At 39.2% G+C, this 27948-nt stretch overlaps 2 protein-coding genes across 2 annotated transcripts in view; one reads left to right on the plus strand and one right to left on the minus strand.

Annotated features, from left to right (window-relative positions):
* LOC144648244 (serine/threonine-protein kinase haspin-like) overlaps positions 1-27948 on the plus strand; it is a 40545-nt gene that overhangs the window by 2253 nt on the left and 10344 nt on the right. The window contains exons 2-5 of the mRNA XM_078507862.1: positions 22465-22649; positions 24487-24550; positions 25378-25547; positions 27380-27471. Coding sequence (XP_078363988.1) covers positions 22469-22649; positions 24487-24550; positions 25378-25547; positions 27380-27471 — 507 coding nt within the window. The 5' untranslated portion in view covers positions 22465-22468. The remainder of the gene's footprint in view (positions 1-22464; positions 22650-24486; positions 24551-25377; positions 25548-27379; positions 27472-27948) is intronic.
* On the minus strand, positions 17542-18567 carry LOC144648243 (uncharacterized). Its single transcript, XM_078507861.1, has 2 exons — positions 18443-18567; positions 17542-18298 (listed from the first exon to the last, which is right to left on the minus strand). The coding sequence occupies exons 1-2, from the start codon at positions 18565-18567 to the stop codon at positions 17542-17544; spliced, it is 882 nt and encodes a 293-aa protein (XP_078363987.1).

Here is a 27948-nt window from a genome sequence, read left to right on the forward strand (position 1 = left end):
CGCAGCACTCGAAACGGGAATCCTATGTCACGTCCAAACAGCGATGTTCCCAACGCGGTCATAGAAGATGGATTTAATCCCATCCATCGGAACAATCTCCCTCCTATGAAACCCCTGCAGTCTTACTTCCCCAGGGGCGTCCCTTCCCCAACGAGAGACGTCTTGCCAGAGGAATCACTGCGGAGTTTTTTTTACCAGGGCTCTGGGTACCCGAACAACTCGCTATGTACCTCAGGAGACCCTGAGAGCGATTCAGAGGCAGATGACAGTTATGTAAATGTTAATATCATGGCAGCCATGTTCAGAAATTGCATGACTCCCTTGGTCCCTTTGTCCACACGACGAGGTCATTAGAGAGTAAAATAATGGGAGTCAAACATAACGAGTATAAACACTAGTACTTTGCCTTGGCCTGGCACATTTTTCTCTGCCCATACAAACTACTCTTAACTCTTTATGTTTATCAAAGATCTAAGAACTTCTTACTGTATTAACGAACAATGGCCGAGACAAGCTATTTGTGTGTGTGTGTGTTTTTTTTTAATGTTACACGGAAAAGCGCGAGAGCCCATCAACCACCGTGCTCTAGAGGTTTGATCTTCTGGAAAAAAATATTTTCAAGTAAAGAACTGAATTATTTATTTTAGCATGGTACAAGAGAAATTCTTCAAAAGAAAGTACTGGAGAATGTTCTCAAAGCAGTAAGAAGAAGGTTTCGCAAAGATCTGAAGAGAAGAGTCATAAGCAATAGGTCTTTATGTTAAATAGAAGACGAGTTATCATTTTCAATCATACGACAAAACTTGTAAAGCACGTTTTAAACCTCTATTATCTTCATTAATAAGTAGTCATGCAAATTGCTAATAAGGATAAATACATCAATAAGAATAAGGATAGATACATTAAATCCAGGATAAATAGTGAAAGCAAAACATGAAAATGTGAGAATTAAAAAATCATTTTAGATCAATATGGTGTAATTGATGGTGAAGTAGATCTGTTTGAATGTAAATAGCTTAAAAGCTGGAAGAGGCGTGATGTAAAAAATTGATATGAAAGCAATCGATCAAACACAAGCTTAAGGAGCGACAATGTTTAAAATTCAGTAGATGCTTGAAAATATGATAGGCTTTATCACGTGTGGAAAAATGTCGGGTTGTTTCGCTGACATAACAGGCTTCAAAGCTCGCACATGCAAACTTACAAACTACACATGCACGCGAGCAAAGCCAGCCGTGATTCGGGTCTTTCGATTCACGCCAAACAACTACAACTTATTACAACTGGGTAGTAGATAGTGTGGGCTGACAATGATGCCTTTTTTTTAGCAAAACAACCCCTTTCCATAAGATCTTGCTGAAAATAGAAAAGAAATCAATGAAATAAAAATAAAATCAACAAGACTGCCACTAAATTTTATTGACATTGCAAGTAATTAAATAACCATTTTCCCTTTATTATGTTAAGTTTTGCCACTTTATTATCATTGGCGTTCATTAAATTATTTTTCACGAAAGAACCCCAACGTAACCCTCGAAGGAGGGAGAGTAACAGAAAAAGCATTCAATCAAAAATAATAAAAAAGTCCGAGAAATAAAAACATTTCTCAAACGCTCTGTCATTATAAAAATCCGGACGAAAAACGTTTTTTCTTCCTTTCAACTTAGCCTCAACGAGGAAAATGAGAGACGTGTTTATTGATGGGCAATTTCTAACCTGACCCTTACGCCGAGAGAAAAATGACGCCTTATTGCAGGTGAGGAAATTTCCAAACCTGTGATTTGGAAAATGCAACCAACAGTAATTCTTGTGAGCGATGTATAATGAGACGAACAACGTAGTCTTGACAACAAAACAATCTTACGATTTAAAGTGGAAATTTGTTGCTATCATCTTGAATTTACCTAAACTTTATCAAAAGAGCACTTTACCAGAGTGCAGCAACATTTTGATAAATGTTTAATGCAAAAATGTACAATATTTCACATGGGTGAAGGCGCATAAGCCAACATTTGGACTTGTTTTATACTTTTTCCTGAACCGATCCGATTGTTTTTCTTCCTGCTCTTCATATCCTTACTTTTGTCAGAATACGTTTTGACTTAATCATTGGAAAAAAACCTGAAAAGGGGACCTTAATCAATTACAGGTTTATTGGCTTCTTTACGCACAGGTTTTACAACAAAAACGGATCGTGTTTTTAGGAACTAATCTTATCTAAGACCAGCATATTAAGCTTTTACTAGATTACTGTGTCTTACATTTCATATGGAACTCACTTTATCATATAGCAGTATATTAACCACGTGCTAGATTATTTTGTGTTACTTTTTTGCCGCGTAGGTTTCTTTTTAACGTCGTGAGTTCCTTGTGGAACTCGTGTTATGTAAGGGCAGTATATTGACATTAATATGCTAGATTATCCTGTCTTACTTACTCGCGTGCTTTGATTATTCGTTCTTACTTGGTTGGTGAGCTCCATCAGATATGGAACTCACTTTATCATAGACCAGAATATTAACCTCATGCTAGATTATTTTGTGTTACTTTTTTGCCGGGTAAGGTTACTTCTTTGTTAAGTAGTGAGTTCCATATGGAACTCATGTTATATTAGGGCAGTATATCGACCTTATGCTAGATTTTCATTTTCTTACTTATTTGCGTGTTTGGATTATTCGGTCTTACTTGGTTTGTAAGTTCCATATGGAACTCACTTTATCATAGATCAGAATAATATTTCTTAACCTTTTGCCCGATTATTTTGTGTTACTATTTTGCCGATGTGTCGTCTTTTTACTATCATAGTCCAGTATATTTACCTTGTGCAAGATTATTTTTGTGTTACTTTTTTTGCCAGGCAGGAGTGTTTTTCCTTTTTTTACGACTTGTGAGTTACTTGATAATTCTCTCTTATTTGGTTGGTGAGTTCCTAATGGAACTCATGTTATCTGACGGCAGTCTATTGACCTCGTACTGGATTGTTCTGTCATTTTTGATTGGTGAGTTCCTTATTGAACTCATGTTATCTCAGAACAGGCTACTGACCTCGTACTAAATTATTCTGTCTTACTTGGTTTGTGAGGTCCTAATGGAAATCATGTTAACTGACGGCAGCCTATTGACCTCGTACTTGATTATTTTGTCTTATTTGGTTGGAAAGTTCCTTATACTCATGTTATGTCGCGACAGCCTACCAACTTTGTACTGGAATTTTCTGTCTTGTATTGTTAGTGAGTTCCGTATTGAACTCATGTTCTCTGACGGCAGCCTATAGACCGCACACTGGTCTACTCTGCCTTATTTGGTTGGTGAGTTCTTTATTCTCGTGTTATCTCACAACAGCCCATTGACCTCGTACTGGAATTTTCTGTCGTGGTTGGTTAGTGAGTTCCTTATGGAACTCATGTTATCTGACGGCAGCCTTTCGACCTCGTACTGAAATTTTCTGTCTTATTTGGTTGGTGAGTTCCTTATGGAACTCACGTTATGTGACGGCAGACAATTTACGTCGTACTGGATTATTCTGTCTTACTTCGTTGGTGAGTTCCTTATGGAAGTCATGTTAACTGACGGCACTCTATTAACTTCGTACTTGACTATTCTGTCTTTTTTGGTTGGTGCGTTCCTTATAGAACCCATTTTATCTGACGGCACTCTATTGACCTCGTACTTGATTATTCTGTGTTGCTAGGTTGGCGAGTTCCTTATGGAACTCAGGTTATTTTAGGACAGGCTATTGACCTTGTAATGAATTATTCTGTTTTACTTGGTTGGTGGGTTCCTTTTGGAGCTCATGTTAACTGACGGCAGTCTATTGACCTCGTACTGGATTGTTCTGTCTTATTTGGTTGGTGAGTACCTTATGGAACTCATGTTATCTGCCAGCAGCCTATAGACCTCGTAATGAATTATTCTGTCTTACTTGGTTGGTGAGTTCCTTATGGAACTCAAGTTTACTAACGGCAGCCTATTGACCTCGTACTGGATTTTTCTGTCTTATTTGTCTTGTGAGTTTCTTATGGAACTCGTGATATATAGGGACATGCTATTCACCTCGTACTCAATTATTCTGTGTTACTTTGTTCGTGAGTACCTTATGGAATTCATGTTAACTGACGGCACTCTATTAACCTCGCACTCGGGATTATTCTGTCTTTTTTGGTTGGTGAGTTCCTTAGGGAACTCATGTTATCTTAGGACAGGCTATTGACCTCGTACTCAATTATTCTGTTTTACTTTGTTGGTGAGTTCCTTATGGAATTCATGTTAACTGACGGCACTCTATTAACTTCCTACTTGATTATTCTGTCTCGGTACACCGTACAGACCCGAAACTTAAAAAAAGAGTTTATCTATTTATCATCTATAATATTTGAAATTCATAGCTTCTGTAGTTGAATGGTTTCGAAGTTATTTTTTGATTGCGTGACAGTGAAAACCAGCAATAGACCTCGTAATGAATTATTCTGTCTTACTTGGTTGGTGAGTTCCTTATGGAAGTCATGTTAACTGACGGCGATCTATTGACCTCGTACTGGATTATTCTGTATTATTTGGTTGGTAAGTTCCTCCTTGAACTCATGTTATCTTAGGACAAGCTATTGACCTCGTACTGAATAATTCTCTCTTAATTCGCTGGCGAGTTTGTTATAAAACTTAGTTATCTAACGGATCCTTATTGACTTAGCACTGGATTATTCTGCCTTATTTGGTTGGCGAGATTGCATCGCTTTCGGCATCGCCGTCGTAATTGCCATTTGCGCGAGGGTCCTAAGGTTGTGTCGCACTATTGACATCACTACCTATACTATTGAGTATTGGTTTTGCCTTTGCCTCCCTATCCACGAAACAAAATCTTGAACGACTATTGTTCAGTTGTATCCAATCACAAAAAGGTTGGAGTAATAGCGTTTCCCTTCGGCACCACAAATTGGTGCTACGCATTCGGACGGCTTAAAAATTTTGGATACCCGTTTTCGTTTCAGGGCTTGTTCCTGACCGTTTGAATAAATTTTCGATCAAATGATACGAGAAGATTCGTCAAGCCTTCCTATTTTTTGGTGCGTAGTTTGAAAGTTGTGCGATGGGATTATCAGGTCGAAAATCGGCTCAGCGCTGGAAGTGTTCTTCTTTGGAGCTGTTGGAGTTTCCACCCTTTCCATATAATTAGATGTATAGTAAACAGCGAAAGTAAAATACCCTTCAATCGACTCAAATTCGCCATTTCGAGCCAAAAGAACGACACTAAACAAAAGGTAGGAAACTTAACATTTATTCAGCACAAATTTGATATATTTTGCACCATTATACGCAATCCTACAAACCATTCCGTAAATTCCATACATTCTCTATAAAAATGTAACTGTGCACAGGCCACACACAAACAGTTTGTCTGGGCCCCCTGTGATATGACGGCAGCCTATTGACATCGTACTGCATACTTTTTGTCTTATTTGTCGGTGAGTTTCTTATGGAACTCATGTTAACTTAGGACAGACTATTGACCTGGTACTCAATTATTCTGTCTTACTTTGTTGGTGAGTTCCTTATGGAATTCATGTTAACTGGCGGCGCTCTATTAACTTCGTACTTGATTATTCTGTCTTTTTTGGTTGGTGTGTTCCTTATAGAACCCATATTATCTGACGGCACTCTACCTCGTACTTAATTATTCTGTGTTGCTAGGTTGGTGAGTTCCTTATGGAACTCATGTTATTAAAGGACAGGCTATTGACCTTGTAATGAATTATTCTGTCTTACTTGGTTGGTGAGTTCCTTATGAAACTCATGTTAACTGACGGCAGTCTATTGACCTCGTACTGGATTCTTCTGTCTTATTTGCTTGGTGAGTACCTTATGGAACTCATGTTATCTGCCAGCCGCCTATAGACCTCGTAATGAATTATTCTGTCTTACTTGGGTGGTAAGTTCCTTATTGAACTCATGTTATCGTAGGACAAGCTATTGACCTTGTGCTGAATTATTCTGTCTTATTTGGTTAGTGAGTACCTTATGGAACTCATGTTATCTGCCAGCAGCCTATAGACCTCGCAATGAATTATTCTGTCTTACTTGGTTGGTGCGTTCCTTATGGAGATCATGTTAACTGACGGCAGTCTATTGACCTCCTACCGGATTATTCTGTCCTATTTCGTTGGTGAGTACCTTATGGAACTCATGATATCTTACGACATGCTATTGACCTCGTACTCAATTATTCTGTCTTACTTTGTTCGTGAGTTCCTTATGGAATTCATGTGACCTGACGGCAATCTATTAACCTCGTACTTGATTATTATTGATTATTGTCTTTTTTGGTTGGTGAGTTCCTTATAGAACTCATGTTATCTTAGGACAGCCTATTGACCTCGTACTGGATTACTCTGTCTTTTTTGGTTGGTGAGTTCCTTATGGAACTCATGTTATTTTAGGACAGGCTATTGACCTTGTAATGAATTATGCTGTCTTACTTGGTTGGTGAGTTCCTTATGGAACTCTTCTCAACTGACGGCAGCCTATTGACCTCGTACTGGATTCTTCTGTCTTATTTGGTTGGTGAGTACCTTATGGAACTCATGTTATCTGCCAGCAGCCTATAGACCTCGTAATGAATTATTCTGTCTTACTTGGTTGGTGCGTTCCTTATGGAGATCATGTTAACTGACGGCAGTCTATTGACTTCGTACCGGATTATTCTGTCCTATTTAGTTGATGAGTACCTTATGGAACTCATGATATCTTAGGACATGCTATTGACCTCGTACTCAATTATTCTGTCTTAGTTTGTTCGTGAGTTCCTTATGGAATTCATGTTAACTGACGGTACTCTATTAACCTCGTACTTGATTATTCTGTGCTGCTAGGTTGGTGAGTTCCTTATGGAACTCATGTTATTTTAGGACAGGCTATTGACCTTGTAATGAATTATTCTGTCTTACTTGAATGGTGAGTTTCTTATGAAACTCATGTTAACGGACGGCAGTCTATTGACCTCGTACTGGATTATTCTGTCTTATTTGGTTGGTGAGTACCTTATGGAGCTCATGTATTGTTATTTGCCAGCAGCCTTCTTGCTTTTTATGTTACGTCATAAAATTCTGAAATCAAAATTCACTAGGCCTGCTAAATTTTCGTTGTTATTAGGCGATAGAAAACAACAAAAAGTGTATACTTTTGCAAATTTCCAGATCGATAGTGTCATTCGTTTTTAAAACAGAGCATTTTGATTATTTGAGTTCTCCGTCGTTTGTGACATCAAGTTGAGTGCCGTGACAAAGCTGTTTTGTTTAAAAAAGGCCTTTCCTTTCCATTTTTTGCAGAATGAACATTTCAGATATAATAAGTGGTGTTTATGTGAAAGTGTACTAGCTCTTAAGCCAAGGATGGCCGCTGTTGTAAACAGAATTGAGTTCCAGATGGTTTCTCTGACATCACGGTGGCCATTACTGTGTCCCTCGGCAGGACACAGTTATGGCGGCTCCATACTAAGCTTAATAAATTTGCGTAAAAAGGTTTGGAAAATAACTCGCGAACGGTAGACCGCACAGACCCGAAACTCAAAAAAAGTGTTTATCTATTTATCATCTATAATATTTAAAAATTCATAGCTTCTGTAGTTGAATGGTTTCGAAGTTATTTTTTGATTGCGTGACAGTGAAAACCAGCAATAGACCTCATAATGAATTATTCTGTCTTACTTGGTTGGTAAGTTCCTTATTGAACTCATGTTATCTTAGGACAAGCTATTGACCTCGTACTGAATTATTCTTTCTTACTTGTTTGGTGAGTTCCTTCTGGAACTCAAGTTTACTAACGGCAGCCTATTGACCTAGTACTGGATTTTTCTGTCTTATTTGTAAGGTGAGTTTCTTATGGAACTCATGATATCTTAGGACATGCTATTGACCTCGATTATTGACTCAATTATTCTGTCTTACTTTGTTCGTGAGTTCCTTATGAAATTCATGTTAACTGACGGCACTCTATTAATTGTCATAGTCTATAAGATTCGAACTTTGGTCGGACACCGTACCTCACCGATTTCGCTGAAATTTGGCATGCAGTCTTGTTTTAGGGTCCTAACTACCAAATGGATATTTAAAAGTTTCAATTCTTTCTATTTTGGAAAATATCGAGAAGGCCGATTTGAAGCGTCCGTGACGGCCCGCCAACATGGCGGATCAAAGGTGTTCTTGTTACTTCGACACTGAACCTGCCGTCACAGTTTCTCGATCATACTTGGTATAGTTATAAAGAACTATCTTCCTTCTTTCTATATATCAAAATAGATTCGGCAAATGTTGAGTTTGGATGATCAACGGCCAAGAAGTTCGAAGGTATGTTAACGATGTTTTGAACAGTCTCAAATTTACTACAAAATGAAAGGCTAATAACTCCACTGTTATCTCGATTTAGAACTAGCCATTTACCATGAACAAAGCTTGTTCATTGGTGAATTGATTCCATTAATAAAAAAATTGGGGAAATGTAACCGTTAAGAATAAAAAATTATGGAACCTCTAGTAAATTGGCCATTTCAGCGCCATTTCAGCGGTTTAGCTCATTTAACAGCAAATAATCGGGAGAAACATGAAAGGGTTACAGTCGTTTATAATAAGCAGTTTCCATGTATTCTTGGCTTATCTTAAACAAATACATGATCTTTGCCAAAGATATGGCGATTTTTGAGCGTACGATCGTTTCTCCAAATTTTTATGTCGGCAACTTTATTTTATTTGTTGTCGAGATTATACGCTGTTGTTATTCAATATTCGTTTCACAAGAACTTCTGTTGCTCGCATTTCCCAAATCACTGTTTAAGAAATTGCCCATTCCGTAACAGGGTCATTCTTGCTTTTTCTTTAAAAATTACTAGGAAAGCAAGAATGTCATAGAACGGTTTTATACTAGTGAAAATACCTGTCAGACATAACTTAAACTGTTTGTGTTATCTGGCTGTTTTCACAAATATGCAAATTAAGGAATTCTTAAAGTGCCTATCTTTAACTATTTCACGCTTAAAGATTCCTCTGAATCTTTTCGCCTACCTTTTTGCCAAACGAAGTTTTGTGTCTCCAGGCAGAATGCTCGTTATCAGCAATGAAAGTCGAAGAGATACAGAAGCTCGAGTAAAATTCTAACTGCTGTGAAATGAACATCGTTTGAGCTTGACGTGTATTTATAGATTGCGCTCGAGCGCCGTTAATTAAGTTTATTCATTTGGCGATCAGATAAAAATCAATGAATGATCAGAGTTATTTCTGTCCATTTCTAAGCACGAGAAACACGGAAGTTTGTTTCAGAAGCATTTATGCATAGAAATACCTGTTTATTTTTGAGCGGTAAATCTGCATTTATAATAGCTGGGAGTTTGGGGTGTTTTTTGGTGTTTTTTTTTTAGGGGGGGTTCGGGGGGGGGGGGGGTGTGGAAGTGGTGCCTTCGTATCCTCTTTTGTTCTTTTACACAGTGGCCTGAATTTGGAACAGTTCGGGGACTGGATTATCAATTACTCTTCGTTATGCCATGTCACCCCTTAATGTGGGAGCGCCGCGCCTCAATTCACGATAAAAAATTTATGGCCGCCCAGTCCATTTATGTAGTTCTCCGCCAGGTCTCTCAATAGGCAGGTTACGAGCCTAGTGGCCCATCAGGCCGGAGCTCATACCGGTTTCCGCAACGTGAAGCGACAACGAGTATTTTTACTCCACCCGGATGGGATGCTATTCCATCGCAGGGTTACCTCCCTTCCCGAAAAGCTAAAGATTGACTGGTAATCATTTTTACACCTGGGTAAGGAAAGGGACTCTGGGAGTTGAGAGGCTTTCCAAAGAACTTAACGCATTGCCCCCCAAAAGCTCTATCCAGGACTGTTTGGTCCAGAGTCCAGCGTAGTGACCATTATTAGGCCATCACGCTCCCCAACCGTGTAAGAAAGTGCAAAAATCTGCTTGGGGTAAGCCCTGGGGTTGTACAGTTTAGTACGAAATGTGGGCTTTTAAATGTGGTAGGTCTTATATCCGTGGTTGGGGTGCGGTGGCTTAAAGCGACATTAAAAAACGTTTTCATAAACTGATTTGAATTACATTAATGAATTAAAAGGACAGTGTCACCAAGATTTAATAAAATTTAAAACTCTCAAGACGGTAACCTGGTAGGAAAAAAGTGGCCTTAAACTTTGACAGTTGACTTGGAAGAAATATATGGGCCTTGAATTGGGAGGGCTTATGAGAGAAAAGGATAAAAAGGGGAATTTCACAGAATCTGCTCAACAGCGTACTCTCGAATTTATCTGCCCACTGTCTTTTTCTCTCTCCAGGTTTTGGTAAGGCCAGACCACTATGAGTGGATTTACAATTCATATTAACACTTTTTTGAGATTTTTAAATCCCGGTTCGGGCTTTGAATTGTGGGGATATTGCGTTGAGTTCTTCGGAAAGCCTCTGTAATATGATACCGTATTTACTCGAATAAGCGCCGCCCCCGAATATGCGCCGCCCTCGAATAAGCGCCGCATTTCGGACAAAAAAGTTAATAAGCGCCGCCCCCGGCGCCGCAGTCCCGATGCGGCGCTTATTCAAGGAAATCTGTTTAACTAGAAACAGAACTACAAAGCAACTCCAAACTTGGATATTTCTTTCCATCAAAAGCGACGTTCTGCAGTTCAAAGTGCTTGTTTTACCGCTCAGTTTTTCTATTGAACATTCTTCAGTACAATCTTCAGCAAGAGACGACTTTTGGCAATCAGGGGACCCTATTTTAATAAATGTAAAGGATTAGATTCTTTGTGGCGTCAAACTTTTTAATAAGCGCCGCCCTCAAATAAGCGCCGCCCTCTAATAAGCGCCGCCCTCTAGTAAGCGCCGCACTGGAGGCGTAAAAAATTTAATAAGCGCCGCGGCGCTTATTGGAGTAATTACGGTAGTCCCTTTCTACACCTAGGTCGGCGATAAGGACATACGTGATGTAAGTCATGACACATCACGAGAGATGTCCTTATGGAGAGGTTCGACTTTAATAAAAAAAAAGTCCGAAATAACAAAAACAGCTAAGTTCTTACCTCCTTTTTTTTTTTGTAAAAATCTGGACGAAAAACATTTGTATCTTTTAACTTGCCCTAAAAATAATTGATTCGAAATTCATTTCAAATCAATGAGGAAAATGTGTTAGCTTCACTGTTATTATGTTGTTCTTGCCGCGAGTAAGCCACGCCTTCTTCGAACACGATAATTACTGATGACAATCAATCAATCAATCAATCAATAAAATTTATTTACCCTCGGAGCTGACGGGGGCTGGCTAGGCCCCTAGCAAAACATATGCTAATATGCCGAGAAAATAAATTACAAATGTAAAAATATATACAGAACGAAAAACATAAACGTAAAGTCATGTTCATTTCAAAATCAGCTCGCATTATGCTTATTAACAGATGAGCTCTTTTGTTCAACATTCAGACCACTGTGTCAGAGATCTAAAGAGGATTCGGAGGCACCACTTCCGCCCCCCTCCCCCCGCCTTCCTACAACAACACCAAAAAAAACCAAACTCCCAGCTATTATAAATGCAGATTTACCGCTAGAAGCCGAGTATTTTTTAACCGCGTCAGTCAATAATAAACCGGTATTTCTATGCATAAATGCTTCTGAAACAAACTTCCGTGTCCCTCGTGCTTAGAAATGGACTTTAATAACTCTGATCATTCATTGATTTTTATCTGATCGCCAAATGAATAAACTTAATTAACACAGTTAAAAGCCCACATTTCGTACCAAACTGTACAACCCCAGGGCTTACCCCAAGCAGATTTTTGCACTTTCTTACACGGTTGGGGAGCGTGATGGCCTAATAATGGTCACTGCGCTGGACTCTGGACCAAACAGTCCTGGATAGAGCTTTTGGGGGACAATGCGTTTAAAAGTTCTTTGGAAAGCCTCTCAACTCCCAGAGTCCCTTTCCTTACCCAGGTGTAAAAATGATTACCAGTCAATCTTTAGCTTTTCGGGAAGGGAGGTAACCCTGCGATGGAATAGCATCCCATCCGGGTGGAGTAAAAAATACTCGTTGTCGCTTCACGTTGCGGAAACCGGTATGAGCTCCGGCCTGATGGCCACTAGGCTCGTAACCTGCCTATTGAGAGACCTGGCGGAGAACTACATAAATGGACTGGGCGGCCATAAATTTTTTATCGTGAATTGAGGCGCGGCGCTCCCACATTAAGGGGTGACATGGCATAACGAAGAGTAATTGATAATCCAGTCCCCGAACTGTTCCAAATTCAGGCCACTGTAAAAGAACAAAAGAGGATACGAAGGCACCACTTCCACACCCCCTCCCCCCTCGAGCCCCCTCAAAAAAAAAAACAACACAAAAAAAAACACCCCAAACTCCCAGCTATTATAAATGCAGATTTACCGCTCAAAAATAAACAGGTATTTCTATGCATAAATGCTTCTGAAACAAACTTCCGTGTCTCCCGTGCTTAGAAATGGACTTAGAAATAATTCTGATCATTCATTGATTTTTATCTGATCGTCAAATGAATAAACTTAATTAACGGAGCTCGAGCGCAATCTATAAATACACATCAAGCTCAAACGATGTTCATTTCACAGCAGTTAGAATTTTACTCGAGCTTCTGTATCTCTTCGACTTTCATTGCTGATAACGAGCATTCTGCCTGGAGACACAAAACTTCGTTTCGCCAAAAGGTAGGCGAAAAGATTTAGAGGAATCTTTAAGCGTGAAATAGTTAAAGATAGGCACTTTAAGAATTCCTTAATTTGCATATTTGTGAAAACAGCCAGATAACACAAACAGTTTAAGTTATGTCTGACAGGTATTTTCACTAGTATAAAACCGTTCTATGACATTCTTGCTTTCCTAGTAATTTTTAAAGAAAAAGCAAGAATGACCCTGTTACGGAATGGGCAATTTCTTAAACAGTGATTTGGGAAATGCGAGCAACAGAAGTTCTTGTGAAACGAATACTTGAATAACAACAACGTATAATCTCGACAACAAATAAAATAAAGTTGCCGACCTAAAAATTTGGAGAAACGATCGTACGCTCAAAAATCGCCATATATTTGGCAAAGATCATGTATTTGTTTAAGATAAGCAAAGAATACCTGAAAACTGCTTATGATAAACGACTGTAACCCTTTCATGTTTCTCCCGATTATTTGCTGTTAAATGAGCTAATCCGCTGAAATGGCGCTAAAATGGCCAATTTACTAGAGGCTCCATAATTTTTTATTCTTAACGGTTACATTTCCCCAATTTTTTTATTAATGGAATCAATTCACCAATGAACAAGCTTTGTTCATGGTAAATGGCTTGTTCTAAATCGAGATAACAGTGGAGTTACAAGCCTTTCATTTTGTAGTAAATTTGAGACTGTTCAAAACATCGTTAACATACCTTCGAACTTCTTGGCCGTTGATCATCCAAACTCAACATTTGCCGAATCTATTTTGATATATAGAAAGAAGAAAGATAGTTCTTTATAACTATACCAAGTATGATCGAGAAACTGTGACGGCAGGTTCAGTGTCGAAGTAACAAGAACACCTTTGATCCGCCATGTTGGCGGGCCGTCACGGACGCTTCAAATCGGCCTTCTCGATATTTTCCAAAATAGAAAGAATTGAAACTTTTTAATATCCATTTGGTAGTTAGGACCCTAAAACAAGACTGCATGCCAATTTTCAGCGAAATCGGTGAGGTACGGTGTCCGCGAACTTTTAAAAAAGCTCGAAAATTATGGAGTATTACACTTAAGCTCGTACTTGATTGTTCTGTCTTTTTTGGTTGGTGAGTTCCTTAGGGAACTCATGTTATCTTAGGACAGCCTATTGACCTTGTACTGGGTTATTCCGTCTTATTTGGTTGGTGGGTTCCTTATGGAAATCATGTTAACTGACGGCAGTCTATTGACGTCGTACTCGATTATTTTGTCTTACTTTGTTGGTGAGTTTCTTATGCTCCTCTAGTTATCTGACCATGACGATAGCATATTGACCTAGTACTGAATAATTCTGTCTTACTTGGTTTGTGAGTTCTTTATGGAACTCATGTTAACTGACGGCACTCTATTAACCTCGTACTGAATTATTGTGTCTTAATTCGCTTCTTAGTTCCTCATAAAACTTATATTATCTGAAAACAGTTTATTGACTTCGCACTGGATTTTTTTGTCTTGCTTGGTTGGCGAGTTCCTTATAGAACTCATGTTATCTAAGGACAGGCTGCTGACCTCGTACTGAAATTTTCTGTCCTTTTTGGCTGGTGAGTTCCTTATGGAACTCATGTTATCTTAGAACAAGCTATGTACCTCGTACTTAATTATTCTGTCTTACTTGGTTAGTGAGTACCTTAATTATGGAACGAGATTGTCTAATTGGCGTGCGTCGTGGGTCGTGGGTCGTGGGTCGTGGGTCGTGGGTTGTGGGTCGTGGGTCGTGGGTCGTGGGTCGTGGGTAGTGGGTCGTGGGTCGTGGGTCGTGGGTCGTGGGTCGTGGGTCGTGGGTTGTGGGTCGTGGGTCGTGCGTCGTGGGTCGTGGGTCGTGGGTCGTGGGTCGTGGGTCGTGGGTCGTGGGTCGTGGGTCGTGGGTCGTGGGTCGTGGGTCGTGGGTCGTGGGTCGTGGGTCGTGGGTCGTGGGTCGTGGGTCGTGGGTCGTGGGTCGTTCGTGTATAAGCCGAGTTACCAGCTTTCTCTGGATTTTAAATTTACCTAAAAATGTGTGACGCTTAACAAGGCCGAAAATTTGATATCACTCATTCAAAGACCTCGGATGGAGGTGTTACCATATACGTTGCATGAGACTACCACTAGAACTTTCCCTCTCCTTCCCCTTTGAACGCTGGCCACGCAGTTAGCCACGCAGGCTACTAGTCAGCAGAAAAACTGAAAAATCTTCAATCTGGTTTGTGAGGTCCTGACCCCGTACTTGATTATTTTGTTTTATTTGGTTGGTAAGTTCCTTATACTCATGTTATGTCGCGACAGCCTACCAACTTTGTAGTGGAATTTTCTGTCTTGTTTTGTTAGTGAGTTCCGTATTGAACTCATGTTCTCTGACGGCAGCCTATAGACCGCACACTGGTTTACTCTGCCTTATTTGGTTGGTGAGTTCTTTATACTCGTGTTATCTCACAACAGCCCATTGACCTCGTATTGGAATTTTCTGCCGTGGTTGGTTAGTGAGTTCCCTATGGAACTTATGTTATCTGACGGCAGCTGATTGACCCCGTAATGGATTATTCTGTCTTATTTGGTTCGTGAGGTCCATATACTCACGTTATCTCACGACAGCCTATTGACCTCGTACTGAAATTTTCTGTCTTATTTGGTTGGTGAGTTCCTTATGGAAGTCATGTTAACTGACGGCAGGCTGTTACTTGAAGGCAGCCTAATCACCTGACTCGTCCCCAGTCGTCTCTCAGTCTCGCCTATTAATATTAACGTGAGAAGCGCGGGGAGCCGGGGAGCCCGAAGGGTTTTTCTCTTCCTTCCCATGATTCCCTCCGTTTTTAGTTTGACCCAGTTTCCCTCGACAGAGGAGAGACAGAACAGACGACTGGGGACGAGTCAGGCCTAATCACCTCGTTCTTAATAATTCTCTCTTATTTGGTTGGTGAGTTCCTCATGGAACTCAGGTTAAATGACAAAAACCGAGCACCAATGCTGAACCCGCGACCGAGTTTAAATCCACTGCGGTTTTGCCCTACGTCAAAGGTCTTTTCGAACGTCTTCGCAGCTGCCTACAACAACAAGGGGTGCGCGCTGTTTTCAAGTCGGAAACCACACTACGATCACACCTAGTAGGACCGAAAGACGCTGTTAATTCCACTTAACAAGATGGCGTTGTTTACAGGATTCCCTGTGAATGTGGAAAAGTTTACATCGGTGAGACGGAAAGATCTAAGCAAGACAGGATCAAAAAGCACGACTGGGACATCCGACTCGCCCGTACCCAGACCTCCGCCGTTGCAGAACACACCAACAACACCGGACACTACCCGCTTTGGAATGAGGTAAAGTTTATTGATCGTGACCCACACTGGTACAAACGCAGCGTCAAAGAGGCAATTCACATAAGACCTAACCCTTAATAATATCAACAGGGATAATGGAATTGAAATTCCTGAAGCATGGATGCCCACGATTAAAATACACAATTACAGGAGGACTGTACGTCAGCGGACCGCTGAGGAAACAACAGGACACAGAAACAGCGAGGATCGAAATGCATCAATCACAGCTGTTGATAACCAACCAATCACATCGCGACAGTGTGCTTTATTGGTTAACGCACAACCAGTCGACCTTATTGCCTGATGAAGGCTAGCAGTGTGCGGTCGAATTGTCGCGATCTCCATCACACGTGACTACGTCGTGAGACAAACGAAAAATACTTTATTATTATTATTAAATCTTATGTTATCTGACGACAGCCTATTGATCCCGTACTGAGTTATTCTGTTTTGTCTGGTTGCTGAGATCGTTATGGAACTCATAATAACTGACGGCAGCCTATTGACTTCGCACTGAATTATTTTGTCATATTTGGTTGGTGAGATCCTTATACTTATGTTATCTCGCGACAGCCTATTGACCTCGTACTGGAATTTTCTGTCTGGTTTGGTTGCTAAGATCCTTATGGAACTCATGTTATTGGACGGCAACCTATTGACCTCGTCCTGGATTATTCTGTCTTACGTACTTGGTCGGTGAGTTTCTTGTACTCGTGTTATCTATTGACCTCGTACTGGATTATTCTGTCTTATTTGTTTGGATTATAAGGACATTATTCATTTTAATATTGACCTCGTAATCAATTATTCTGTCTTACTTTGTTGGTGAGTTCCTTATGGAATTCATGTTAACTGACGCACTCTTTTAACTTAATACTTGATTGTTCTGTCTTTTTTGGTTGGTACGTTCCTTATAGAACCCATATTATCTGACGGCACTCTATTGACCTCGTACTTGATTATTCTGTGTTGCTAGGTTGGTGAGTTCCTTATGGAACTCATGTTATCTTAGGACAGGCCATTGACCGTGTAATGAATCATTCTCTCTTACTTGGTTGTTGAGTTCCTTATGGAACTCATGTTTACTGACGGCCGCCTACTAATCTCGTACTGGAATTTTCTGTCTTGTTTTTTTAGTGAGTTCCTTATGGAACTTGTTATGTTTTCGAAGGGAGAAACTAGGAATACAGCAACAGCAACACGCAAGATGGCGGAACTCAAACTTTATTCGAGCACGTGTGCAAGATCGTGGGCTCACTTCCGGGCAATACATAATATGGTTAATATGGTATGACGTAATGAACCATAACACCCCTCCACTGAGATATGTTGTACACAAGTTACATAGGAAAAAAAAGAAATAAAGATTTAAGACATTCCTTGTGAGTCTTCCTGATTGTACAAATAACCTAGCTGCATGTCAGACTCAGTTCGAAACAACTAAACAAAGTTTCTTGAGCAATGTCACCTCTTACTTAACAAAACGAAGCAAGGTTTTCTTTGACTTAAGTAACATTGTCACAATTGATTTTGTAAACTACGCCAGATCTTGGGCGGTCAACATCATTTTGAGCCTTTGGGCGCGGAAACAAACTGTTCACAGTTTTTAGCGGTTTGTAGGCGACTTTGATCTCTTGTTGTCTCAAAATGCGGCCAATCTTTCCGGAAATGCCTTGAACATAAGGGAGTACCACAAAGCCATTAGTTGGTAAATCTGCTGGTGGTTTTGATAGGGATCTTTCACACTTGTTAATAAAAGATGGTGAATAGTTGTTCTCGCGCAACACCGACTTTACTCGTTTTGTTTCTTTTCGTTTCCCTTCTTGTGTTGAAGGAATGTTCTTTGCACTTCGTAGCAGTGTGCAAACTACAGATCTCTTATGACACACCGGGTGATGAGAATTGAAGTCAAGGTATCGGTCTGTATGTGTTGACTTCCTGTAGACATTCACCTCAATTCGTGTGCCACTCCTTGTTGTGATAGTATCCAAAAAGGGTAGTCCCTGCTCTGTGGTGTCCTCAAGTTCAACAGTGAATTGTGTACTGGGATTTATGGAGTTCAGATGTTGATGAAACTCATTTACGTGTTCCTTTTTGAGGCATGCGTGGCTGTCATCCACGTAGCGGAACCACCACTTAGGAGGGTGATGAGCTGTGGTGATCGCAATTTCTTCAATCTCTTCTATTACACTGATTACAAGGTCAGCTATAACAGTTTGTTTCCGCGCCCAAAGGCTCAAAATGATGTTGACCGCCCAAGATCTGGCGTAGTTTACAAAATCAATTGCACCAACTGTAATTTTGTATACTACGGTCAAACGGAGCGACCATTAAAGACCCGGATTGCGGAGCACAAACGGGCAGTGGCCATGTTCGACCATGACTCAAAGATCTCCTGTCATGTACATGACAATAATCACCACATGGATTTCAATGCCGTCAATGTAGTTGGACATGAGCCAAATTACCACAAGCGACTCTTTTTGGAAGCCTGGTTGTCCATTAAGGATCCGCACTCTGGGAACGACCATGCTGTCATCCCAGAGGTTTACAAGTCCTTGTCACGCGCATGAGTTTCGCGCCACGTTTTCTTTTGTTTCAAACTTTTACACGTTATGTTTTAAAGCGCGCGCTAACGTGCTGCTATTTTAAATCGCGTGTGAAAGCTTTGATTTTTTAACTGATGAAGGCTTAAGCAATAGCCGAAACGTCTTGGAAAATAACATCAAAAACACAGTCAGCGACAAACCTTCAACAAACTACAATCTCAAAAGCGTACGCGTACAACTAGCGCGCGCACTGTTCTCTTGTCAGATGAATTACGCATGCGTTAACAAAATGATTTCCGGTTTGCAGAAAAAATCTAAATACTTGGCGGTCTTTCATTTGATTCACTTTTTTTCGACCTTATATTTTTCCGACCTGTGTCGGGAACACAACTAAGTATTCATTTGAGTAAATCATTTTTAATAAAAAATTTTATAGACAAATTAATATTTTAAATCTCTCTAAAAATTTTATTTTTCATAATGAAATGAAACCCATACTTACCAAGATACAAAAACAAATAAAGATCATGACACCATGAATGATTTTCTGATAACATGCAAAACATCATTTCTTTATTGGTCACGTGATCATGGGCGTGGCCCGATGATGTCATATCTACGTTATGGACTGAGTAAAAGATTCAACCATAACTAAACAAGAAAAATTGCTAAAACTACATAACCGTGAATGTTAAACCCTCGCCAAACTTCGAACTCCCTTACTACATTTCTAGAGAAAAACGGACTGCAAGCAGTCTATTAAAACGGGGTCTTTAGGCGCCTATAGCTTCGTTTTAAGTCGACTGTTTCTCTAAAAAAATTGGTCAGGTCCGGTTTGTTTGTTTTCTCCAATTAATGGCGCTAAACATTTAATGAAACAGCGCACCTTACTAATCAGTGACGTGACCGATTATAAAGACATGGAAGGGGAGGGTAGGGGGATATTTTCTGCCTCTTACATGTATGCACCTGTCGCAACGAAGAGAAAAGAAATAACTCTGCATTAATTGTTTATAATTTTGTCTACATTCGTTTTCCCTTTGTTTTTAATAACATTTCGTATAGTTTATGGACACAAAAGCAGCTGACAGTCATAATTAGAGAAACAAAAAAAGCCAAAACGGCGTACACGCAAATGGAAAATTGGAAATAAGCGTTTGCAAATTTAAGTTCATTTTAAACCAAACATTTCGGGCTAAAGTCCTTCATCGGCGATAAAGAAGTAATATGCGAGTGATACAGTTATTGCCTTTACTAAAAACTAAAGGAAAACGCAAGCAAACCAGAGTGAAACAAATTGCAAGTAAACTGGAGTGGAACTATCCACGAGACAGTTTCTAGTCGCGCAATATAATTCGTCATTTTGCTCGTGAGTTGTTTTCTCTATGGAACGCGGCCACTCGAAAGCAACTAAAGCCAAGATAACGGATATGCAGATTTAAATTTAAATTCATGTCAAGTTGGCAGAGCACATTGGAATATTTTAAAAGTGCGTGGCGTTCATTAGCGTCCAAAAGTGCCAGTAAGTGTCGTATTTTAATTAATTCTTTTGCGCGTATTGAATCGGAATGGGTGCGTGTAGTTTGTCTTCGTTTAAGAATAAGAAACAATACAGTTTTTCTTGGCATTTCTTTAACACGAAAAAAATTGTTTGGTCAGGGGTTGTGACACCATGTCTTACAAATTAATAAGAGTTTTATGATCTTCAATTCTTTGATGGAGATGTCGGCTTTACTCTACCTCATTATCAAGTCCGCAAAACAAGTGAAAGTTAAAACAATTATCAAAAATGTGAAACAAAATATTTGTGTGTGCTATGGGTATCACTTGCAGAGTAACAAACAAAAGATTAAAGAATTAAAAGAACTTCTTATTAAAGATTCGAAAGTGCGAAGTGAACAGTTTAGCGCGAATTGCGTTTTCGATGTTGCTTTGGCGGTAGTTCTTCTATTTTGAGGTGGTAATCTAACGCAGTAATTCAACGGATCGGAGTTCAAAAGTCAAGGAAGTCAAGGAGCCGACAGTTCAAAGTAAAGAAGCTTACAATTCAAAGTAAGTTGACAGGTAGAGATAATAGCGACCGTTCAGATTGGACCACGAGTACAAGATTGAGTACGAGTACGAGTTTTCAAACTAAATTCGTGTGCCTCCTACGATCACTTATCACACAAATCGTAGCACAAAAGTTTATTTATGTGTTAGTCAGCAACAGGGTAGAGTATAGTTTGGGGGATATGATCGTGTCAAAATTCCAAAGTCGCACTCGTACTCGATCTTGTACCCGTAGTCAAATCTGAAGGTTTGGTAATAACTCATTACGCCGGCAACCGTTATTTCCTACAATTATTTCAAGTATAGTTTTTCCATAGTTTAAGTATCATCTGTCATAGTTTATTATAAAAAAATAGCAGTTAACTGTGAAAACGAACGAATGATAAAACTTCGACGTTTCGAACTGTTCGAAGTCATCTTTACTACTTCTCAAGTAGGGAGATAACGGTTGTAGTTTTCAATTCAAACACAGTAATCAAGTTGACAGAGCATATTCGAACATGCATTTTAAATAAACCATGTATGTATGTATGTATGTATGTATGTATGTATGTATGTATGTATGTATGTATGTATGTATGTATGTATGTATGTATGTATGTATGTATGTATGTATGTATGTATGTATGTATGTATGTATGTATGTATGTATGTATGTATGTATGTATGTATGTATGTATGTATGTATGTAATGCGTTTTAATTCTTTACATCGCTAGTGCGTGCTGTATTTGAAATAAATACTTTCGCATGTATTTAGTCCGATTGCGTGATTTTGGGTCTTTGTTCACTTATGGATAAGGAACAAGTTGTGAATTAAACAATACAATTTTCATTGGCGTTTCTTTAACACGGAAATTTCTGTCCAGTTTGAAGTATTTTGTGACAACGTTGCTGAAATTGCAGAGGATTTATGTTCGTTAATCTAGATGTTAATGAAGCTACTGTTTTACACAATCATGTCAAAAAGTAAACGTTAAAAACAATAAAAGATATTTGTATTTTTCAAGCATAACATCTAAGGTAAAACTAAACTGAAATTGATAAAAAATAAAATATACAACGCATCGCTTGTTACGCTCGGGGGCTTGCGTTTCCTGCAATAGTAAATAAGAGTTTTAGTTACCAGAGCGCGTGAAAGAACGTCATCATAGAGGTTATTGACTGATTGCTGATCATTAAAATACAACTCCAAAATAAGACATGCAGTAAAACAGAAAACGTGATACATTTCCCCTTCAGTTCAAACAAATGTAACGATACGTTTGTTTTTGTCTCAAATGTATTTAACATGATAATTTTGTTTTTGTCGAAAATGTAGGTGACGTGAAAGATACATTTTCAGCAAACTGGGCGACATCAATTTAAACACAGATATTATCAATTAATAAAAGAAATGGGTTTTCAGATTATGAGATGCAAGGTCACCATTTCTAAAAAAAACAGCGTTGCCATATCAAGAACTATTTGACACAAACCGCAGTGACATCCAAAAGTGTAATTTAATTAATTTTCAGTTTTAACTTGGCGAGGAGTCTACACGAATGCTCCCGCAGGAAGAAGCACGCCACATTCGTGAGAGTAATACTCTGCGCATGCGTTTAGCGCAAAGTATTTTGTTCCAGAACGAATAGTACCATAAGGAGAGCAAAGTGCTTTCTGAAACAAATGCATACCTTTTGTACTCTTCATCTGCAAAAGTAACGTGGACTTGAATCAACTTACTGTATATGTTTCCTATTCATTTTTTATATGACAACATTATTGCAATAAACTGTATTTAAATTAATGAATTTGACTGATATATTTGTATTTTGTTTGTTTGTAGGAAAATGTCGGGTACCAAACGGTTCACCTGCCTGACTTGTGGTGTTTCTTTTTCACGGCCCAGTCACTTAAAAACTCACGAAATGATCCACAAGGACGAAAAACCATATATGTGTGACCAGTGTGATTATGCGAGCAACAGAGAGGGAAATGTGAAAAGACACAGGAAGCTAGTGCATGGTGAAGGTAAGAAGGAGCAATATTTGGAGTAGGAAAGGGCGCAAGAGTGTGATTGCCGTATTTATTTGATTAAGCGACAAATCTCGAATAAGCGCCCACCCTGTAGGTAGGAAAAGTTAATAGGCGCTCAGCCTCGAATTAGCGCCCACCTCCACCCCCCTTAAATGAAGGCACAAGAGGAATTTTGAATATTGTTAAAGTTGAGATTAAATTGACTAAGTACTACTAAGAGACTATCCCGAAGATCTAGACCAAGTTTTTTTCAGCTTTTTTCAGCTTTTGTACTCTTTCACGTTTAGTTATTATACTTTGTTTTGTTGCAAAATAAACGCACTACTACTTGCTAAAAATGGTGAAAATTTAATGAGCGACGAGCCTCGAATAAGCGCCAACCCTCACGGTCCAAAAATTTAATAAGCGCGGAGGGTGCTTAATCGAATAAATACGGTATGTCTCGATCGTAGAATAGCAAAATATGAAACTTGCCGATTGTTCCGTTTTTACAATTATCGCGAATCGTTTTGTTTTCCACGATTTTTCGATTTTTCCGATGACAGGCATTTCATTTGAAAACAAATGCCAAATTTATAGTTCGATAATTAAACTCTTCTCTCCGAGCAAAAAATTAACAACAACAGCAAAAAATACTGAAAAAAGCGCGAAAAACAAAAGACGCCGGTAAAAGTTGCGAAGGAACTTTTAAAACAAGAATGATACAAATGTTCAAAATGTTCAAAGACTTTCAGAAACTGAATCTTGAAGTCACAATTTTACACGAGTTTTTGATTCCGTCTGACATTTCTTTCGCTGCAAATAATATTCTACTCATGCTTTGTTGTGTCTAATTGTACAAAAAAACAGCAGCTTTATTTTTTTATATTTGTCTGTAAGAAAATAAACAGCGCGAATGAAAAGAAGGCAACAAACATTTCCCCTTAGGTCATATGCAAAACCAGCTCGTACTATTAAAAGCGAAGTTATACTTTTCTCCTGTATTACTTCAGCAAGAAGTAAGGAAAGGAGCAGGGATAGTGCAGTTGTGAGAGCACTCGCTTCCTGCACCAATGTAATCCGGGTTCGATTCCAGGGACCGGCGTCATATGTGGGTTGAGTTTGTTGTTGGTTCTCATCCTTGCTCCAAGGGTTGTTACCCGGGTTCTCTTGTTTTTTTTTTCCACAAAAAAACAATACCTCTGCAGCTGAATTGGGAGCCATAACGGCATTTGACTATCATAGCAGATCCAACGCCATCCAGTACAGAAAGCATGTGCCCAGGCAGGCTAACGGATGACGTTATAGTTTGAGAATGGTCTGAACATGCTCAATCATGCTTTCAATGCCAAATTGATTTTACTGTTGCTCTAGCTACAGACACTAAAAAGCAGAAAATATTGCAATCAAAACGGAAATATAATAAAAGATGAATTTTTCAACAATGACACGAGCATGGGACAAAGAAACAATTCTGAGTCCCCGCCGACGGGAATCGAACCCATGGCCTCCCAGATACCGGTTGGGCGCTCCAACCAACTGAGCTACGAGAGACTCGTTATGAGCTGGGCCATTATACTAGGTTGATATGTGACACGCGTACTGTATACTGTTAGGATCAGCAATGTCGAAATCATCAAGTGTGCTGTAAATAATAAAGGTGGTAAATTTTAAGCTCGGTGATAAATAATAAAGATTAATTTACTTATTTATCACGGAGCTTAAAATTTACCATCTTTATTATTTACAAAACGAAAATATATGTTGGCAGGACTTTCACATAGAAATCTCTAGCTCATACTGTAACACTCCGTTTTGTAATTTTGTTGTTGATTCTTTTTTGAATTCGTAGAGATTGAAAGACAACAAAAAAGCCGCAAAGAGGACGACCAAGGAGAAGGCGACGAACATGAAAGGTACTTTGAGATAAGTCAGCATACACTGACAGTCTTTCAAAGATAAGCTTCTTAAGGCTCAGATTCACCTGAGTTTAAATGACTATTTTGAGAGGTTGAAAGAGGAAAAAACACAAAAAGCGGTATAATGAAAGTCATTCAGGCACCAGCCTTAAATTTATTACGTTACCACACAACGAACTGTTCATTTGAACAAGCCTTGTCCCTAGGCGTTTTCTCGTGATCTTTTGTCCGCTCGAATTCTTTGACTGAACCTCTCTCGGGAATCCCGGGCGCAGGCAAAAACGCAAGCATTACAGCGCTATAGCGAGTTATGTTGCACTTGCGAATTTTTCAAAGCACTCAAGAACTTCCCACGTCGTAATAACTTAAACGCTAAAGGTTGTTAATTACATTGGAATAAATATACAACGCATCGCGAGCTTACACTTGGGGGCTTGAGTAAATTTCCTGCTAGTAAAAAAGGGTTTTTTATTGACTGTGATTGATTGATCGCTGATTTTTAAAATGTAACTCCACAATGTTCGAGATTACACCTATTTCCAACAGGGTTGTTATCAAAATCATTAAAAACACGTCAAAAGGCAAATAGAAGTTAATTGACCGCATGTTAACAAAAAATCTGATAGAAATAATTTTAAAACGACTCACAATACACATGCATAAAGCAATTTACAAATATAAACTTGTAAGTTTCCACTTAATGCTACACGTTATGACCATAAATCTGATTCATTCATATTTATTTTTCTATGACAGGTGTATTATAAATCAATTATTCTGACCATTTTATTTTCATTCTTATCTTGTTTGCACATGTGTCGCAGGAAAAAATATGTGTGCACTATATGTGGAAAAAGATTTACAAGACAAAACCACCTTGATAACCATGTAATGATACATGGCGATGAAAAGCCATTTCAATGCGAGGAGTGCATGTACAAGTGCAATAGGAAGTGCAATCTAAAAAGGCACACAAGATTAGTGCACAACAAAGGTTAGTAGGAGCGATGCTCAGGGTAGGAATAGGGAATATTTACATTTTTTAAAGATTTATTTGCTGCCTTAATCTTTACCCATTCATCTTTTTAAAGACTTCATTCCTAATATAATTGAATTTCTTTTTTTCACTTGACTTGTAAAGTTGATTTAACTTACTTTGGCCCTTATCTTCAGTTAAAGATGAGTGCATGCTTTCTTTTTTCCGACCCTATATTGCTAGTGGGAGGCGCGGTGCCCTAATGGTTAGCGCGCTTGGCTCCGAGTCGAACAGCCCTGGTTCGAGACCTGGCCGGCCTCCGCGAAAATAAGAAAAAAAAAGCTTAAACTGAAAGACGTTTGAATTCTTCCATGATATGTTCGAACAACAATGCCCAGGAAAACCTTCTACTCATACCAACTTTATGCAAAAAAAGTCGATATCTCGAAGAGATCTTTGATTCATAGTTGTGCGGGAGCTTTTTGATTTGTCTATAACTCTTTCAGATAATAAACAGCGTGAATACAAAGAAGGCAACAAAACTTTCCCCTAATGTTATATTCAAACCCAGCTCGTATCATGGGTCGAAGGCAAAGTTATACTTTTCTTCTGTATCACTTCAGTAAGAAGTAAGCGAAGGAGCAGGGTAGCGCAGTGGTGAGTGCACTCGCATCTCACTATTGCAGCCCGGGTTCGATTCCGGGAACCGGCGTCATAATTATGTGGGTTGAGTTTGTTGTTGGTTACTCGTCCTCACTCCGAGGGTTATTTAACGAGTTCTCCCGTTTTTCTTATTCTAAATTCAAAGTCGATACGGAGTCCGAGGGCAGCAGGTTTGTCAGTCAAAAGACTCTTAACTGCAACCCTCGTAAAACAAAGTAAATTTATAGATTGAGTTTTATTTAAGGTAGCACGCGTTTCATTTGGCGATGTCTCCGAAATCAATTGTTTGCCTCAGTCGATGTGCTCGTCTTCGACAGATAACGACATTAAGGGCCTGTTTATATGGAGGAGAGTTGTCCCTGGTAGGAGGGTTACCCTCCATACCGAGCCACCCCGGGCGAGATAGCTTTTCATACGTTTCTTTATAAATAGCTGCGAACTGTTTATATGAGAAATTGCAAAGTTGGCTCGGGGGGCAGGGTGACCCTGGGTGGAGGGTCACTCGCTTTGAAGGTGGGGTGACCCTGGGGAGCGAGCCAACTTTTTTCCATATAAACAGTTTGGTTATTTTCGCCTCGCCTACCGGGGACAAGTTGACACATACAGAGCATGCGCAAACGCTGCAGTCGACCAAAACAAAATTGCAGATACATTGAAATCGAATTCGGCGGTAAATTTGTCCAAAAAATGGTCGTGGTCGATGTTTCAGCGTTCCTTATTTAATAAAAGGCAGACATAATGGATGTTTCAAAACAACTCTCGCCAGTCTTTTTAACCGAGAGGGCCAAGTTTTGGCTCGGTCAACAGGGACAACTTTCTCATATAAACGCTTGGTAAAAGATAGCGCGGGGGAGAGGGTAACCCTCCTACCAGGGACAACTCTCTTCCATATAAACAGGCCCTTAGCTTAACCTCGTCCAATAGTTCTTAATTATGTTAGTGCCAAATTGTTTGTTTACTGCCGCTCTAGCTACGAACACTTAAAAGCAAAAACTGAAAATGTTCAATAAAACAGAAGTACGTCAGCAGGGAGTCGCCTTGTGTGTCCAATGGCGCCACAAGGACTGGTGATGAAGATATCAGCAGGACTTCAACATAGAAATCTCTAGCTTATACAGTAACACGTCTTTTGTACATGTACTTATTTGTAACTTTTTTGTTGTTTTGAATCTATTTTGAAATTGTAGAAATTGGAAAAGAAGTGCCAGAACTGAATGAAGATTCGAATTCTGAAGATGAAAAGACGGAAGAAAGTAAACCTGCAGAGGCATGTTCTGGTGTAAGTATTAACTGAAAATTATTCACAGAGTTGAATTAAAGCAGGACTAAAAGGTAAAGGGGCAACTTCTCTTCTTATCACCCTCATTAAAAAATAAAAACATGGGTTAGCTTGTTAACAACCTCTGGTCCAGAAATAAAACAATATGACTGAAAGGGGGATCAATTGCATTTGTAAACGTTTGCAGAACAGCAAAATGCTGCAAAATGTGACTGTGGATCGCGCGCGGGAAGAGAAAATTAAAATATAATTAACTTTTAATATACCAATTATTTGGCTCATTTCTTGTCAATCGGTAGGGATTTATTGGTAGTCACCGACCGTTAAATTAAAAAGAGAAAATTGCAGGCGAAGGCGGCATAATACAGAAAATACCTTAAGGTTACTATTTTTAGCGACTACTAATTTTAGCAATTTTTTCTGAGCAAGATTTACCGACTATTAAATTTAGCTATTTTGGCCCAACTCGCTAAATTC

The sequence above is a fragment of the Oculina patagonica genome, chromosome 4 (assembly GCF_052425735.1).
Source record: "Oculina patagonica isolate OP01 chromosome 4, crgOcupat, whole genome shotgun sequence".
NCBI lineage: Eukaryota > Metazoa > Cnidaria > Anthozoa > Scleractinia > Oculinidae > Oculina > Oculina patagonica.

Excerpts from the sequence above, each read along its gene's own strand:
- LOC144648243 (XM_078507861.1), bottom strand. The coding sequence starts at position 18,567 with ATGGTCGTTCCCAGAGTGCGGATCCTTAATGGACAACCAGGCTTCCAA. Across the intron at positions 18,299-18,442 it reads CATGTGGTGATTATTGTCAT|ATCTTGGGCGGTCAACATCA; the intron begins GTACATGACAGG and ends AAACTACGCCAG.